General features: G+C 48.0%; 1 protein-coding gene across 4 annotated transcripts in view; it reads right to left on the bottom strand.

The window, feature by feature from the left end:
* RTKN (rhotekin) overlaps positions 1-18,985 on the bottom strand; it is an 85,199-nt gene that overhangs the window by 51,023 nt on the left and 15,191 nt on the right. Inside the window, exon 1 of one of the 4 annotated variants that reach the window (XM_067468459.1) lies at positions 3,734-4,161. The exons of 2 other annotated variants lie outside the window; for them this stretch is intronic. In XM_067468459.1, the coding sequence (XP_067324560.1) occupies positions 3,734-3,883 (150 nt within the window). In that variant the 5' untranslated portion in view covers positions 3,884-4,161. Of the gene's footprint in view, positions 1-3,733; positions 4,162-18,985 lie in introns of those variants that run through there. One more of the 4 variants, XM_067468462.1, reaches the window with a different exon arrangement.

The following is an 18,985-nucleotide window of genomic DNA, read 5'->3' as shown; positions in this document are numbered from 1 at the left end:
AGACACTTGGGAAGGGTCCGATGTGTGATCCAATTCAACAGCCGGCAGAGTGTCTGCTGTGAACTCATCTTGTTGTGTTTCAAATAATAATAATAATAATAATAATAATAATAATAATAATAATAATGAGAAGCAACTGGAAAAGCTTACATGATATGAGGATTTAAAGATCAAACTGCAAAGACTCCGGCACAAGTGAGTGAAGGTGTTCCCAGTGGTGATCGGCACACCGGGTGCAGTGCCTAAAGACCTTGGCTTGGCTTGCACTTAAAAACAATCAGCACTGATGAAATCACTACCTGTCAGCTGCAAAAGGCCACCTTAGTTGGATCTGCATACATTATTCACCAATACATCACACAATTCTAGGCACTTGTGAAGAGTTCAACGTGTGATCGAATACAAAAGCTGGCATAGTGGTCTTGTTTGCTGTGTACTCATCTTGTGTGTCTAGAATCATAGAATCATGGAATCCAAGAGTTGGAAGAGACCTCATGGGCCATCCAGTCCAACCCCATTCTGCCAAGAAGCAGGAATATTGCATTCAAATCACCCCTGACAGATGGCCATCCAGCCTCTGTTTCAAAGCTTCCAAAGAAGGAGCCTCCACCACACTCCGGGGCAGAGAGTTCCACTGCTGAACGGCTCTCACAGTCATAGAATCTTAGAATCCTAGAGTTGGAAGAGACCTCATGGGCCATCATCCAATCCAACCCCATTCTGCCAAGAAGCAGGAATATTGCATTCAAATCACCCCTGACAGACGGCCATCCAGCCTCTGTTTCAAAGCCTCCAAAGAAGGAGCCTCCACCACACTCCAGGGCAGAGAGTTCCACTGCTGAATGGCTCTCCCAGTCAGGAAGTTCTTCCTCATGTTCAGATGGAATCTCCTTTCTTGTAGTTTGAAGCCATGGCTCCATTGCGTCCTAGTCTCCAGGGAAGCAGAAAACAAGCTTGCTCCCTCCTCCTCCCTGTGGCTTCCTCTCACATATTTATACATGGCCATCATCATGTCTCCTCTCAGCCTTCTCTTCTTCAGGCTAAACATGCCCAGCTCCTTAAGCCGCTCCTCATAGGGCTTGTTCTCCAGACCCTTGATCTGCACCCTCCTCCCTGTGGCTTCCTCTCACATATTTATACATGGCCATCATCATGTCTCCTCTCAGCCTTCTTTTTTTCAGGCTAAACATGCCCAGCTCCTTAAGCCGCTCCTCATAGGGCTTGTTCTCCAGACCCTTGATCTGCACCCTCCTCCCTGTGGCTTCCTCTCACATATTTATACATGGCCATCATCATGTCTCCTCTCAGCCTTCTCTTTTTCAGGCTAAACATGCCCAGCTCCTTAAGCCGCTCCTCATAGGGCTTGTTCTCCAGACCCTTGATCTGTTACCCTCCTCTGGACACATCGTTTGTAGGATTAACATAACTCAAACACCACTGGGCCAATGGACACCAAATTTGGACGGAATACACCTCTCAGGCCAACGAGTGACCACCACTCATAAAAGCACTGAAAAACACTGAGGAAGATACTTAAAAAGCCAAAACTAAAAATACATTACAACATATGCACAAAATTACATATACACAGACTGAGCCACAGCAACGCGTGGCAGGGGACAAATAGTCTATATAAATAAAAATGTAATGTTTGTTTGTGGGATTAACAGAACTCAAAAACCACTGGACGAATTGACACCAAATTTGGACACAAGACACCTGCTAACCCAAGGAGTGACCATCACTCAAAAAAAAAAATGATCTAGCCTCTTTCTTTAGTCCTGTGGAGGTGCAGTTGAGAGGCAGATGGATCTCCCCCCCCCCCCCCCCAATATCAACTGGAAGAGACGCCTTTCTAAGACTGCTTCTAATGTTTCTGCAGTACTTCTGGGCACCACAATTGAAGAGAGATATTGACAAGCTGGAATACTGTCCAGAGGAGGGTGACTAGAATGATCAAGGGTCTGGAGAACAAGCTCTATGAGGAGCGGCTTAAGGAGCTGGGCATGTTTAGCCTGAAGAAGAGAAGGCGGAGAGGAGACATGATGAGAGCCATGTATAAATATGTGAGAGGAAGCCACAGGGAGGAGGAGGGAGCAAGCTTGTTTGTTTCCAAGGAAGGAGCTTTCACTGGACTTCAAGGCAGAAATTTCCACTGTTGAACAGCTCTTCTTATGGTCAGGAAGTTCTTCCTAATGTTCAGGAGGAATCTCCTTTTCTGTCGGTTGAACCCATTGCTGTAACGCTTCCAAGGAAAGAGCTTCCACCACACTCTGAGGCAGAGAGTTCCACTGTTGAACAGCTCTTCTTATGGTTAGGAAGTTCTTCCTAATGTTCAGGTGGAATCTCCTTTGCTGCCATTTGAACCCATTGCTCCTAGTCCTAGTTTCTTCCATATGACACCCTCTCACATATTTTTCCATGGCTCTTCTCACGTCTCCTCTTTGGAAGGCTAAACAGACCTAGTTCTTTAAGACACTCCTCAGGGGGATTATTCATGGTCTCCAGGCTTTGGGTCAATGTAGTTGTCCTCTTCCTCTGTCCACCTTGCAGCTTGTCAATCTCTCTTTTGAACTGGGGTGCCCAGAATTGGACACAGTGTGATTCCAGGGAAAGAGGCCCAACCAAAGCAGAAGAGAGAGGCACCAGGACTTCCTTCCATCTAGTCTCTTAAGACTCCCCTAGGCCAAAATACAACACCACCTGAGCTCTGCAAGTGCAGCATTTTTCGGAATGAAGCAGAGAGTGTTTGAGGACCGGGACATCCGTAGGGAGACCAAGGTGCTTGTCTATAGAGCTATTGTCCTCCCAACCCTGCTATATGCCTGCGAAACGTGGACTGTCTACAGACATCACATGCAACTCCTGGAACGATTCCTCCAGAAAATCCTGCAAATCTCTTGGGCAGACAAACGGACAAATGTCAGCATGCTGGAAGAAGTAAAGACCACCAGCATTGAAGTGATGGTCCTCCACCATCAACTCCGCTGGACTGGCCACGTTGTCCGAATGCCCGACCACCGTCTCCCAAAGCACTTGCTCTACTCCGAACTCAAGGATGGAAAACAGAATGTTGGTGGGCAGGAAAAGAGATGTAAAGATGGGCTCAAAGCCAACCTTAAACACTCTGGCATAGACACTGAGAACTGGGAAGCCCTGGCCATTGAGTGCTCCAGCTGGAGGTCAGCTGTGACCAGCAGTGCTGCAGAATTTGAAAAGGCACGAATGGAGGGCGAAAGGGAGAAACATGCCAAGAGGAAGGCGCATCAAGCCAACCCCGACTGGGACCACCTTCCACTTGGAAACCAATGCCCTCACTGCGGGAGAAGATGCAGATCAAGAAGAGGGCTCCACAGCCACCTACGAACCCACCCCCAGGACACCGAACTTGGAGGACCATCCTCCTTGGACTACGAGGGATCGCCTAAGTAAATAAAGACTCTCAGCCTGGCACTCTTCTACTCTGCTGCTTTTAAGCTGAGTCTGGATGAGCACCTGTTGGGAGGGCTTTGATTGTGTTTTCCTGCCTGGCAGAAGAGAGTTGGACTGGATGGCCTTTGGGGGACCCTTTCCAAACATAATGGAATGCAGACTGCCTTGGAGTTTGGTGGAGTCTCCTTCCCTGGCTCTAATGCGGGGGAGGGGGGGCTTTCTGCCTGGTCTGGATGATCTCTGGCCTCCCCTTTCCATTTTTGGAGTGAGTGAGTGGGGGTCTGAGGAGGGTCTTCCTCACCTGGATGCTGAGGGCGATCTGCCGGATGTAGAGCATGTTGAGGTCTTCCAGGATGTGGAGCCGGCCCTGCATGGTGGTGGTGGGCGTCAGTGGGGTGGGGGTCGCCTCTAGGGACCCCGCTATGGCCCGGAGAGGGGTCTCGCTTCCCATAGAGTCCCCATCTGGGCTCCGGAGAGGCTCGGCTAGACTTTGGGGCCGAGAGAGTGACCAATGGGGGAGAGCAAGGGGTGGCTAGCTGGCTCGGCTCGCCCCCTCCCTCACTCCCCGTGCGCGGTCAGCGGATTCCTCGCCCCCGGAAAGAAAGAGAGAGAAAGAGAGAAAGAAAGGGCTCTTTCTTGGTTCTTGGCCCGACAGAAGCCCCCTCTAGCTCCCTCCCTCTCTCCCTGGGGGGCAATGCTGCTGGGTGGGAGGGCTGCCCCCCTCCAAGCAGGCGCCCCCCCCCCACTATCCCGAGGTCCGAGGCGGGCTCTCCCCCCCCCCCCCCCGCCTGGGCTGACCCCTCAGGCAGGGCTCCCTCCGGGCCCCGACCTCCGCCGGACCACGCAGCCAAGCAGGAACACTCGCGGATTTCCCCGCCCCGGACCCGCTTCCAAGGGCCGCCCCTCAGGACGGAAGGCACAGGCAGCACGCACCGCACCCCCCCCCCCCATCTCCCTGGAAAGGAAGGAAAGGAAGAAAGAAGAGATGAAGAGAGAAAAGAAGGAAGGAGGGAAGGAAGGCACGAACGAACGAAAGAAGGAAGCAAGGATCGAGGCAAGCAAGGATGGAAGGAACGAAGGAAAGAAGGAACGAAGCAAGCAAGGAAGGAAGGAGACAAGGAACGAACGAAGGAACGAAGTAAACAAGGAAGGAAGTAAACAAGGAAGGAAGTAAACAATCAAGGAAGGAAGGAAGGAAGGGAGGGAGGGAGGGAGGGAGGGAGGAAGGGAGGGAGGAACGAAGGAAACCCTCTCCCTCCATTTACCTAGGAAGGAAAGAAGGATGGAAACAAACAAACAAACAAGGAAAGAAAGAAAGAAACAAGGAAGGAAGGGAGGGAGGGAGGGAGGGAGGAAAGAAGAGATGAAGAAAAGTAGAAGGGAAGGAAGGGAAGAAGGCACGAACAAAAGAAGGAAGCAAGGAACGAGGCAAGCAAGGATGGAAGGAAAGAAGGAACGAAGGAAAGAAGGAACGAAGCAAGCAAGGAAGGAAGGAAGGAGATAAGGAACGAACGAAGGAACGAAGTAAACAAGGAAGGAAGTAAACAAGGAAACAAACAAGGAAGGAAGGAAGCCCTCTCCCTCCATTTCGCTAGGAAGGAAAGAAGGATGGAAGGAAACAAACAAACAAGGAAAGAAAGAAAGAAACAAGGAAGGAAACAAAGAAGGAAAGAAGAGATGAAGAGAGAAAAGTAGAAAGGAAGGAAGGCACGAACGAAAGAAGGAAGCAAGGAACGAGGCAAGCAAGGATGGAAGGAAAGAAGGAATGAAGCAAGCAAGGAACGAAGGAAGGAACGGAGCAAGCAAGGAAAGAAACAAGGAAGGAAGGAAGCAAGGAACAAGGCAAGCAAGGATGGAAGGAAGGAACGAAGGAAAGAAGGGACGAAGCAAGCAAGCAAGGAACGAACAAATGAACGAAGGAACAAAGTAAACAAGCAAGAAAGGAAGGAAAGAAAGAAACAAGGAAGGAAGGAACAAATGAAGGAAGCCCTCTCCCTTCATTTCCCTAGGAAGGAACGAAGTAACGGAGCAAGCAAGGAAAGAAACAAGGAAGGAAGCAAGGAACGAAGGAAGCAAGGATGGAAGGAAGGAAGGAACGAAGTAAGGGAGCAAGCAAGGAGAGAAACAAGGAAGGAAGGAAGCAAGGAACAAAGGAAGGAAGGAAAGAACGAATGAAGAAGCAAAGCAAGCAAGAAAGGAAGGGAATAAAGCAAGGAAGGAATGAAGAAAAGAAGGAACAAAGGAAGGAAGGAACGAAGCGAGCAAGGAAGAAACGACAGAAGGAAGCAAGGAAAGAAACAGGGAAGGAACGAAGGAAAGAAGGAAGCAAGCAAGCAAGAAAGGAGACAAGGAACAAAGCAAGGAAGGAACGAAGGAAGGAAGCAAACAAGGAAGGAAGCAAGGAAAGAAACGGGGAAGGAAGGAACGAAGGAAGCCCCTTGTCGATTTCCCTAGGAAGGATGGAAAGAAGGAAGGAAGGAAGGAACAAAGGAAGGAAGGAAAGAACGAATGAAGAAGCAAAGCAAGCAAGAAAGGAAGGAAACAAGGAATGAAGCAAGCAAGAAAGGAAGGGAAAAAAGCAAGGAAGGAAAGGAAGGAATGAAGAAAAGAAGGAACAAAGGAAGGAAGGAACGAAGCGAGCTAGGAAGGAACGACAGAAGGAAGCAAGAAAAGAAACAGGGAAGGAACGAAGGAAAGAAGCAAGCAAGCAAGAAAGAGACAAAGAACGAAGCAAGCAAGGAAGGAACAAATGAAGGAAGGAAGGAAGGAAGGAAGGAAGGAAGGAAGGAAGGAAGGAAAGAAACTGGGAAGGAACGTGGGAAGCCCCCTCTTGATTTCCCAAGGAAGAAAGGAAGGAAGGAATGAAGCAAGGAAGGAAGGAACGAAGAAACAAAGCAAGCAAGGAAGGAAAAAAGCAAGCAAGCAAGAAAGGAAGGAAAGGAAGCTAGGAAGGAAATAATCAAGAAAGCAAGGAAGGAAGGAATCAAACAAGGAAGGGAGGGAGGGAAGAAGGACAAGAAAGCTTCAAATTAGGGTGGATGCATACTTTCCTAGCATCATCAAGTCGGAGAAGACCACCAAGGGCCATCCAGTCCAGCCTGCTTCTGCCAGGCAGGAAAGCACAACTAAACCCCACCTGACAGATGGCCACGTAGCTTCTGCTTAAGACTCTCAACAGCCTATTCCACTTGCCAAACAGCTACAGCAGGCTTGGGCCAACTCCAGGTGTTTTGGACTTCAACTCCCACAATTCCCAACAGCCTGCCATAGTTGGCCAAGGCCTCAGCTATAGGATACAATTCCACTATGTAACCAAATTTGAAACAGTTTCTGCTCCTGGTTTGCAACTGTTATTTCCTGTTTAGTTGTGCACTCCTTACTTTGAAAGTAGTTGTTCTACTCCAGAAACTTTGTTTTGTTGTTGTTGTTGTTGTTGTTGTTGTTGTTGTTGCACAAACTATGTTGCATTGGTTGAGACTCTATGAAAAACTATCGCAGGATATCCCAAAGTTTTGGGAATTTCACAAACTTTCCCCATGTTTTTATGATAGAACCAATTAGGAAATGACATCGATGGGCCAGGAACAAAGATCAGGTTATAGAATAATAATAATTGTATATCTTAACGACATCTCTTTGTGCCTCGAAGCAAGTTACTGAATAGTTAAAACAAGTAAACATTGTAAAAATACCACAAATACACATATTAAAATGTCTTTCTATAAACAAAGAACATGAGTTTAAATTCCATACTTAAAAACTGACTCATGGAAGAGACCCCAAGACTGATCCAGTCCAGTCTGCATCTGCCAGGCAGGAAAATACAAGCAAAGCCCTCTTGACAGATGACCATCCAGCGAAAGAGTCTCCACCAGATCCCTGCTGCCTATTCCACTGTGAAACAGCTATACGATACAAGGACAGACTCGTGGAAGAGACCCCAAGGGGTATCCGCTGGGTGAGATCATCCGAAGTTTTGGAGTTCGATGCCATCTGTACGCAGATGATGTCCAACTCTATCACTCCTTTCATAGAATCATAGAATCAAAGAGTTGGAAGAGACCTCATGGGCCATCCAGTCCAGCCCCATTCTGCCAAGAAGGAGGAATATTGCATTCAAATCACCCCTAACAGATGGCCATCTAGTCTTTGTTTAAAAGCTTCCAAAGAAGGAGCCTCCACCACACTGTGGGGCAGAGAGTTCCACTGCTGAACGGCTCTCACAGTCATAGAATCATAGAATCCTAGAGTTGGAAGAGACCTCCTGGGCCATCCAGTACAACCCCATTCTGCCAAGAAGCAGGAATATTGCATTCAAATCACCCCTAACAGATGGCCATCTAGTCTTTGTTTAAAAGCTTCCAAAGAAGGAGCCTCCACCACACTGTGGGGCAGAGAGTTCCACTGCTGAACGGCTCTCACAGTCATAGAATCATAGAATCCTAGAGTTGGAAGAGACCTCCTGGGCCATCCAGTACAACCCCATTCTGCCAAGAAGCAGGAATATTGCATTCAAATCACCCCTAACAGATGGCCATCTAGTCTTTGTTTAAAAGCTTCCAAAGAAGGAGCCTCCACCACACTGTGGGGCAGAGAGTTCCACTGCTGAACGGCTCTCACAGTCATAGAATCATAGAATCCTAGAGTTGGAAGAGACCTCCTGGGCCATCCAGTACAACCCCATTCTGCCAAGAAGCAGGAATATTGCATTCAAATCATCCCTGACAGATGGCCATCCAGCCTCTGTTTAAAAGCTTCCAAAGAAGCAGCCTCCACCACACTCCGGGGCAGAGAGTTCCACTGCTGAACGGCTCTCACAGTCAGGAAGTTCTTCCTCATGTTCAGATGGAATCTCCTCTCTTGTAGTTTGAAGCCATTGTTCCATTGCATCCTAGTCTCCAAGGAAGCAGAAAACAAGCTTGCTCCCTCCTCCCTGTGGCTTCCTCTCACATATTTATACATGGCTATCATGTCTCCTCTCAGCCTTCTCTTCTTCAGGCTAAACATGCCCAGCTCCTTAAGCTGCTCCTCATAGGGCTTGTTCTCCTGACCCTTGATCATTTGAGTCGCCCTCCTCTGGACACATTCCAGCTTGTCAACATCTCTCTTGAATTGTGGTGCCCAAAATTGGACACAATATTCCAAGTGTGGTCTAACCAAAGCGGAATAGAGCATGGGGAGCAGGACTTCCCTGGACCTAGACACTAGGCTCTTATTGATGCAGGCCAAAATCCCATTGGCGTTTTTTGCCACCACATCACATTGTTGGCTCATGTTTAGGTTCCTGTCCACGAGGACTCCAAGATCTTTTTCACACGTACTGCTCTCGAGCCAGGCCTCATCGTCCCCCATTCTGTCTCTTTGCATTTCGTTTTTCCTGCCAAAGTGGAGTATCTTGCAGTTGTCCCTGTTGAGCTTCATTTTGTTAGTTTTGGCCCATCATCTCTCTAATCTGTCAAGATCGTTTTCAATCCTGCTCCTGTCCCCTGGAGTCTTGGCTATCCCTCCTAATTTGGTTTTGTCTGCAAACTTGATGATCCTGCCTTCTAGCCCTTCATCTAAGTCATTAATAAAGATGTTGAACAGGACCGGGCCCAGGACGGAACCCTGCGGCACTCCACTTGTCACTTCTTTCCAAGATGAAGAGGAAGCCTTGGGGAGAATCTTCCACCAGATGCGAAGGAGGCTGTCCAAGTCCTGAACCGGTGCCTGGCCGCTGTGATGGTCTGGATGAGGGCGAGCAAATTGAAGTTGAATCCAGACAAGGCAGAGGTCCTCCTGGTCAGTTGCAAGGCCAAACAGGGTATAGGGTCACAACCTGTGCTGGACAGGGTGACACTCCCCTTGAAGGCCCAGGTTCAAAGCCTGTGGTCCTCCTGGATTCATCCCTGAGCCTGGAATCCCAGGTTGCAGTGGTGGCCAGGGGAGTGTTCGCACAATTAAAACTTGTGCGCCAGCTGCGCCCGTACCTTGGGAAGTCAGACTTGGCCATGGTGGTCCATGCTCTCATTACATCCAGGATAGACTACTGCAACACACTCTATGTGGGGCTGCCTTTGAAGACTGCTCGGAAGCTTCAAATAGTCCAACGAGAGGCAGCCAGGTTAATAACTGGGGCGGCATACAGGGAGCATACAACTCCCATGTTACGCCAGCTCCACTGGCTGCCAGTTTGCTACCGTGCACAATTCAAAGTGCTGGCTTTGGCCTTTGTTGTTGTTCATTCATTCAGTCGTCTCCGACTCTTCGTGACCTCATGGACCAGCCCACGCCAGAGCTCCCTGTCGGCTGTCACCACCCCCAGCTCCTTCAAGGTCAGTCCAGTCACTTCAAGGATGCCATCCATCCATCTATATATATATATCCATCCATTTAGCCTATAAAGCCCTAAACAGCCCCGGCCCAATTTACCTGTCCGAATGCATCCCCCCCTATGAACCATCACGGAGATTAAGATCCTCCGGGGAGGCCCAGCTTTGTCACAGGCGCGATTGGTGGGGACGAGAGACAGGGCCTTCTCGGTGATTGCTCCCTGGCTATGGAACTCCCTTCCTGGTGAGTTCAGGTCGGCCCCCTCCCTCCTGTCCTTTAGAAGGATGGTCAAAACCTGGCTGTGGGACCAAGCTTTCAGGACAGGGCAGGAAAGCAGCGATAGGAAAGATGACCAGGCCAATTGGATTTGATGCGGATGGCTAGGACGTTTTTAAATGATGTATTTTAATATTTTGATAAATGTTTTTTTAATGTTTATGTATTGTATTCAGGCATTGAATGTTTGCCATGTATATGCTGTGCTCCGCTCTGAGTCCCCTTCGGGGTGAGAAGGGCGGAATATAAATGTTTTAAATCTATATAAATAAAAATGTAATGTTCGTTTGTGGGATTAACAGAACTCAAAAACCAGTGGGCCAATTGACACCAAATTTGGACACAAGACACCTAATAACCCAATGTATGTCCTTCACTCAAAATAAGTTGATTTTGTCATTTGGGAGTTGTAGTTGCTGGGGTTTATAGTTCACCTACAATCAAAGAGCATTCTGAACACCAATTATGGCATTGAACCAATATTGGGGCACAGAACTCCCATGACCAACAGAAAATACTACAAGGGTTTGGTGGGCATTGACCATGAGCTTGGGAGTTCTAGTTCACCTACATACAGAGAGCACTTTGGACTCAAACAATGATGGATCTGGACCAAACTTGGCACGAATATTCCATATATATGCCCGAATATGAACACAGATGGAGTTTAAGGGAAATAGACCCTGACATTTGGGAGTTGTAGTTTCTGGGATTTATAGTTCACCTACAATCAAGGAGCATGCTGAACCCCACCAATGACAGAATTGGGACAAACTTCTCACAGAGAACCACCATACTTAAGTCCAATTCCTCTCACCAGGGCAAGAAAACGTCATCAAAGCCCTCCTGACAAAGAGCCATCCAGCCATAGATATAGATAGATATTAATGAGTCCTACACACAGAGAGAGATATAGTATCATCGATTTGAAAGGGAACCCTAAAGAAGGACAATGATATGTTGCATGTTCCAGAGAAGGCAAACCAGACAATCTCCACATCAACACTGACACAGAAACATCAAAGAATACTGTTTACCCACAAGCATAAAGAAATTACATATATTAGAAACCATTAATTTATTTTCCTGACCACCAGACTGGGCCACAGCAACGCGTGGCAGGGGACAGCTAGTAAATAATAAATAATAATAAACATCCAGTCCAACCCAATTCTGCAAAGGCAGGAGGACACTATTGAATCCCTCCCAACAGATGGCCATACAGCTTCTGCTTAAAAACCTCCAGTGAAGGAGATGCTACAAAACTCTCCAGCAGCCACATGTTCCACTGTGTTGAATACAAGGTCCAGGTAACTGGGATTAAAGTGTGGAAATGCAGGCAGGAGGCTTCCATGGGAGACGGCTCCACCGCCACCAGCATTCCTCTTGCCCACGGCAAAATGTGCCTTCGCCAAGCAGGTTCCCCCTTTTCGTACCAATGGCGTTCAACAGGTGAGGCACTTCCCAGCTTTGTGGAACAACCACAGGAAAAGCTGCACTGGCCATTCATTCTTCCTCTTCATCTTGAAAAGAAGTGATGAGTGGAGTGCCGCAGGGTTTCCTCCTGGGCCCGGTCCTGTTCAGGATCTTTATTAATGACTTAGATGAAGGGCGAGAAGGCATGATCATCAAGTTTGCAGACAACACCAAATTGGGAGGGATAGCCAATACTCCAGAGGACAGGAGCAGGATTCAAAACCATCTCCACAGATGAGAGAGATGGGCCAAAACTAACAAAATGAAGTTCAACAGTGACAAATGCAAGATACTCCACTTTGGCAGAAAAAACTAAATGCAAAGATACAGAATGGAGGACAGTGCCTGGCTCGAGAGCAGGACGTGTGAAAAAGATCTTGGAGTCCTCGTGGACAACAAGTTAAACATGAGCCAACAATGTGATGTGGCGGCAAAAAAAGCCAATGGGATTTTGGCCTGCATCAAGAGGAGCATAGTGTCTAGATCTAAGGAAGTCATGCTACCCCTCTATTCTGCTTTGGTTAGACCACATCTGGAATATTGTGTCCAATTCTGGGCACTACAATTCAAGAGAGATATTGACAAGCTGGAATGTGTCCAGAGGAGGGCGACTAAAATGATCAAGAGTCTGGAGAACAAGCCCTATGAGGAGCGGCTTAAGGAGCTGGGCATGTTTAGCCTGAAAAAGAGAAGGCTGAGAGGAGATATGATAGCCATGTATAAATATGTGAGAGGAAGCTACAAGGAGGAGGAGGGAGCAAGCTTGTTTTCTGCTTCCCTGGAGATTGGGATGCGATGGAACAATGGCTTCAAACTACAAGGAAGGCAATTCCATCTGAACATGAGGAAGAACTTCCTGTCTATGAGAGCCATTCAGCAGTGGAACTCTCTGCCCCAGAGTGTGGTGGAGGCTCCCTCTTTGGAAGCTTTTAAGCAGAGGCTGGATGGCCATCTGTCAGGGGTGATTTGAATGCAATATTCCTGCTTCTTGGCAGAATGGGGTTGGACTGGATGGCCCAGGAGGTCTCTTCCAACTCTTTGATTCTATGATTCTATGATTCTCGTAAAAATCAACATAATGTAATTATATCATCCTACAGTCGGAAGAGACCCAAAGAGGCTACCTAGTCCAACCCCCTTCTGTCAGGCAAGGACACACCATCAAAGCATTCCTGACAGATGCTCATCCAGGCTCTCTTTTAAAATCTTCTATAAAATGATAATGTTCAATGGGTTATCAAGCAGCCAGCATCCCGACAAAACAGCCCTGAATCCTTCCCCTCCCTGTTCCAGCAGCACACTGTTCAAGTTTAGCTGTGTACCAACTGCAAAATGCAGACATCCAAAACACACGTGAAAGTGAGGGTGCATAAGGAGACCCCTCGCTTCATGCAGCCTTTTCCAAACTGTACAAGCAAAGGCCAGAAAAAGGAATTGGAGCAGCCCTAACATGGAATATACAACCACTATTTTTGTCTATAAAGCTATTGTCCTCCCAACCCTGCTATATGCCTGCGAAACGTGGACTGTCTACAGACATCAACATTAAGACAGAAATACCACACCGCCTGAACTCTGTGAGTGCAGCATTTTCCCGAAAGAAGCAGAGAGTGTTTGAGGACCGGGACATTCGTATGGAGACCAAGGGGCTTGTTTATAAAGTTATTGTCCTCCCAACCATGTCATACACCTGTGAAACGTGGACTGTCTACAGACATCAACATTAAGACAGAAATACAACACCGCCTGAACTCTGTGAGTGCAGCATTTTCCCGAAAGAAGCAGAGAGTGTTTGAGGACCGGGACATTCGTATGAAGACCAAGGGGCTTGTTTATAAAGCTATTGTCCTCCCAACCATGTCATATACCTGTGAAACGTGGACTGTCTACAGACATCAACATTAAGACAGAAATACAACACTGAGCTCTATGAGTGCAGCACTTTTCTGAATGAAGCAGAGAGTGTTTGAGGACATCTGTAGGGAGACTAAGGGTCTTGTTTACAAAGCTATTGTCCTCCCAACTCTGCTCTATGCCTGCGAAACGTGGACTGTCTACAGACGTCACATGCAACTCCTGGAACGATTCCATCAGCGCTGCCTCCGGAAAATCCTGCAAATCTCCTGGGAAGACAAGCGGACAAACGTCAGCATGCTGGAAGAAGCAAAGACCACCAGCATTGAAGCAATGGTCCTCTGCCATCAACTCCGCTGGACCGGCCACGTTGTGCGGATGCCTGACCACTGTCTCCCAAAGGAGTTGCTCTACTCTGAAGTTAAGAACGGAAAACGGAACATTGGTGGACAGGAAAAGAGATTTAAAGATGGCCTCAAAGCCAACCTTAAAAACTCTGGCATAGACACTGAGAACTGGGAAGCCCTGGCCCTTGAGCGCTCCAGCTGGAGGTCAGCTGTGACCAGCAGTGCTGCAGAATTCGAGGAGGCACGAGTGGAGGGTGAAAGAGAGAAACGTGCCAGGAGGAAGGCGCGTCAAGCCAACCCCGACTGGGACCGCCTTCCACCTGGAAACCAATGCCTTCACTGTGGGAGAAGATGCGGGTCAAGAATAGGGCTCCACAGCCACCTACGAATCCACAAGGAAACCCATCATGGAAGACCATCTTACTCGGTGCAGGCGAAATGTCAGGAGAGAATGCTGCTGTAACATGGCCAGACAGCCCGAAAAAAAATCACAGTAACTCAAGCTTTTATGGCTTGTGAATAGACTGGATGACATGGGAGCTGTGATGCCATTAGCCACAGGTGCAGGTGAAATGTCAGGAGAGAATGCTGCTGGAACATGGCCAGACAGCCCAAAAAATTCACAGCAACTCAAGCTTTTATGGCTTGTGAATAGACTGGATGGCATGGGAGCTGTGATGCCATTAGCCACAGGTGAAACGTCAGGAGAGAATGCTGCTGGAACATGGCTAGACAGCCCAAAAAATTCACAGCAACTCAAGCTTTTATGGCTTGTGAATAGACTGGATGACATGGGAGCTGTGATGCCATTAGCCACAGGTGAAACGTCAGGAGAGAATGCTGCTGGAACATGGCTAGACAGCCTGAAAAATTCACAGCAACTCAAGCTTTTATGACTTGTGAATAGACTGGATGACATGGGAGCTGTGATGCCATTAGCCTCAGGTGCAGGCGAAACAGGAGAGAATGCTGCTAGAACATGGCCAGACAGCCCGAAAAATTCACAGCAACTCAAGCTTTTATGGCTTGTGAATAGACTGGATGACATGGGAGCTGTGATGCCATTAGCCACAGGTGAAACGTCAGGAGAGAATGCTGCTGGAACATGGCTAGACAGCCTGAAAAATTCACAGCAACTCAAGCTTTTATGACTTGTGAATAGACTGGATGACATGGGAGCTGTGATGCCATTAGCCTCAGGTGCAGGCGAAACAGGAGAGAATGCTGCTAGAACATGGCCAGACAGCCCGAAAAATTCACAGCAACTCAAGCTTTTATGGCTTGTGAATAGAATGGATGACATGGGAGCTGTGCTGCCATTAGCCACAGGTGCAGACAAAACGTCAGGAGAGAATGCTGCTAGAACATGGCCAGACAGCCTGAAAAATTCACAGCAACTCAAGCTTTTATGGCTTGTGAGTAAACTGTGATGCCATTAGCCACAGGTGCAGGTGAAACGTCAGGAGAGAATGCTCCTGGAACATGGCTAGACAGCCTGAAAAATTCACAGCAGCTCAATCTTTTATGGCTTGTGAATAGACTGGATGACATGGGAGCTGCAATGCCATTAGCCACAGGTGCAGGCGAAACATCAGGAGAGAATGCTGCTGGAACATGGCCAGACAGCCCGAAAAATTCACAGCAACTCAAGCTTTTATGGCTTGTGAATAGACTGGATGACATGGGAGCTGTGATGCCATTAGCCTCAGGTGCAGGTGAAACGTCAGGAGAGAATGCTGCTGGAACATGGCCAGGCAGCCCAAAAAATTCACAGCAACTCCAGCTTTTATGGCTTGTGAATAAACTGTGGTGCCATTAGCCACAGGTGCAGGCGAAACGTCAGGAGAGAATGCTGCTGGAACATGGCCAGACAGCCCGAAAAATTCACAGCAACTCAAGCTTTTATGGCTTGTGAATAGACTGGATGGCGTGGAATCTGTGACAGCTTATGCTAGGAATATCTTTTCCCCACTTAATTCTTCTGTGTCTTGTGATACCAACACACAATAACACGGCTTCCTGTTTGAACAGTGCTTCGGAGAAATGAGTTTGCTATTAATATATGTCATTATGGGATGGAGGATTGGTCTGGAGCGACTCGTGCATTTCAGATCTTCTGGGAACGGGGCTGCACCCAGCCTTAGCTGCCTCTGGCCTTGGACTCACAAGTGGTCCTCCCAACGTTTCTCATGACCTTCGCTTTGTTTGGGAAACGAGCTGGTGACTTCCAGGCCAGCTGTGGAGAGCGGCAAAGTCCTTCAGGGCCAGCGGAGGAGGAGGAGGAGGAGGAGGAGGAGGAGGGAGGAGGGGGTCCTTTTGGCCCAGCTGGGGATCATGTCTTTCCTCTGCCTGTCTGATAGAAGGACGAGGCAAGAGACACAAACACCCTCCCCAGCTGTCTCCCATTTCTTGGCATGAGCCATCTCCTAAGACTGAGCTCACAGTCTCTTGAGGACAGCCTGGGACAATCAATCTATTTTGCTTCCAGGAATTGGGACAAACTGGTACTGGAAGGCCTGGCAACGAATTCCCCCTTCACTCTCCCTCTTGCTTGGATAATGCATTTCTTTTGACTACTTTAGCCCTTTCTAGGGGCAAAGATGAGTGCAGATGCAGACTGTGGCCAGGAAATCAGAAGACGCTTCCTTCTTGGGAGGAGAGCAATGTCCAGTCTTGATAAAATAGTCAAATAGCAGAGACATCAGACTGGCAACGAAGGTCCATTGCCTAGTCAAAGCCATGGTCTTCCCTGTAGTCACCTACGGATGTGAGAGCTGGACCTCAGGGAAGGCTGAGCGACGGAAGAGAGATGCTTTTGAGCTGTGGTGATGGAGGAAAGTGCTGAGAGTGCCTTGGACTGCGAGAAGATCCAACCAGTCCATCCTCCAGGAAAAAAAGCCCGGCTGCTCACTGGAGGGAAGGATACTAGAGACAAAGATGAAGTACTTTGGCCACATCATGAGGAGACAGCACAGCCTAGAGAAGGGAATGATGCTGGGGAAAATGGAAGGGAAAAGGAAGAGGGGCCGACCAAGGACAAGATGGATGGATGGCTGGACTGGACTGACCTTGAAGGAGCTGGGGGTGGTGACGGCCGACAGGGAGCTCTGGCGTGGGCTGGTCCAGGAGGTCACGAAGAGTCGGAGATGACTGAACGAATGAACAACAACAGCCCTTTCTCTCTCCATGCCAGAAGTCTTGGTCAGCTTTAATGGGATGCCAGTTGGGTCCAGGCTTCAAGTACTGGATGGAACGACTCTCCCACCTCCCCAGAAACCAGATTCAGAGGTTCCAGATCACACAAGGGTTGAATGAAAAGTAAGGCGTCCACCTTCGTAACTCCTCAACAGATGGCAGTACTGGTATGAGGCAAGGACTGGCTTTAAATTTACTCGCCCAACGACGCACAGTACTCACATCGGCACAATCACCATAATAATCATCATCATCATCATCATCATCATCATCATCATCATCTATATAAATAGGAGCTTCTTTGTTGAGTTCCAAGGTCAGAGAAGCAGATGACGGAAACAGAAGAACGGTCTGCCTCAGGGAAGCGTGCTTGCCCCATCCAATGGGCCAAAACTAACAAAATGAAGTTCAACACTGACAAATGCAAGATACTCCACTTTGGCAGGAAAAACGAAATGCAAAGATACAGAATGTGGGACAATGCCTGGCTCGAGAGCAGTACGTGTGAAAAAGATCTTGGAGTCCTCGTGGACAGGAAGTTAAACATGATCCAGGAATGTGATGTGGTGGCAAAAAAAGCCAATGGGATTTTGGCCTGCATCAATAGGAGCCTAGTGTCTAGATCTAGGGAAGTCATGCTACCCCTCTATTCCGCTTTGGTTAGACCACTTTACCTGGAATATTGTGTCCAATTCTGGGCACCACAATTCAAAGGAGATATTGACAAGCTGGAATGTGTCCAGAGGAGGGCGACTAAAATGATCAAGGGTCTGGAGAACAAGCCCTATGAGGAGCGGCTTAAGGAGTTGGACATGTTTAGCCTGAAGAAGAGAAGGCTGAGAGGAGATATGATAGCCATGTATAAATATGTGAGAGGAAGCCACAGGGAGGAGGAGGGAGCAAGCTTGTTTTCTGCTTTTTTGGAGACTAGACTAAGGAACAATGGCTTCAAACTACAAGAGAGGAGATTCCATCTGAACACGAGGAAGAACTTCCTAACTGTGAGAGCCGTTCAGCAGTGAAACTCTCTGCCCCGGAGTGTGGTGGAGGCTCCTTCTTTGGAAGCTTTTAAACAGAGGCTGGATGGCCATCTGTCAGGGGTGATTTGAATGCAATATTCCTGCTTCTTGGCAGAATGGGGTTGGACTGGATGATTGCACAGGAGGTCTCTTCCAACTCTTTGATTCTATGATTCTATGATTCTAGGAGCACGATGTCTCTCCCAACTCTAGGATTCTATGATTTGGTGTCATCTGCAAACTTGATAAGCGCACCCTCTAAATCTTTGGGGAGATGGTGGCAGGATATAAATAAAGTTGTATTGTTATTATTATTATTATTATTATTATTATTATTATTATTCACCCAAGTCATTAATAAGGATGTTGAACAGAACTAAGCAAGATGCCATACTAAAAACAGAGGCTTGGATTTGGCAGTTTGGATAGATGGATGCCTGTGAATAGCGCTGGGGTCACTTCCAACTCTTATTATTCTAGGATTCTATGGATCCTGGCCAGAGTTCATAAAACTAGGACAGATGCGAGATGGGCTGAAGGTCAGTTCCCTAGAGTCGTAATGCAGAATGCCTGAGATACTTTCCCCAGAAGCATCTCCAGAGAAAGGAATCTGGACTGTGGTCAGCAACAAATGCAGAAGCAGAAGATGTCCTGAATGCATAAGATCTCCTGCTCTGACTGGAAGCAACCATAGCTATCTATCAGGGGTCCATCCTTGTTCAACATCTACACAAATGACCAGCCACTGCCAGAAGGGACAGAGAGCTTCATCTATGCTGATGATCGTGCCATCACTGCTCAAGCAGGGAGCTTTGAGATGGTTGAACAGAAGCTCTCTGAAGCTCTTACTGCCTATTACAGGGAAAACCAACTAATCCCTAATCCATCTAAAACACAGACATGTGCCTTTCACCTTAAGAACAGACAAGCATCCTGAGCTCTGAGGATGATTACCTGGGAAGGAATCCCGCTGGAGCATTGCAGCGCACCCAAATACCTGGGTGTCACTCTGGACCGTGCTCTGACCTACAAGAAGCACTGCCTGAACATCAAGCAAAAAGTGGGTGCTAGAAA

The sequence above is a fragment of the Anolis sagrei genome, chromosome 5, assembly GCF_037176765.1.
Source record: "Anolis sagrei isolate rAnoSag1 chromosome 5, rAnoSag1.mat, whole genome shotgun sequence".
NCBI lineage: Eukaryota > Metazoa > Chordata > Lepidosauria > Squamata > Dactyloidae > Anolis > Anolis sagrei.
Note: the sequence above shows the minus strand (reverse complement) of the source record. Positions and strands in the feature narration are given on the sequence as shown.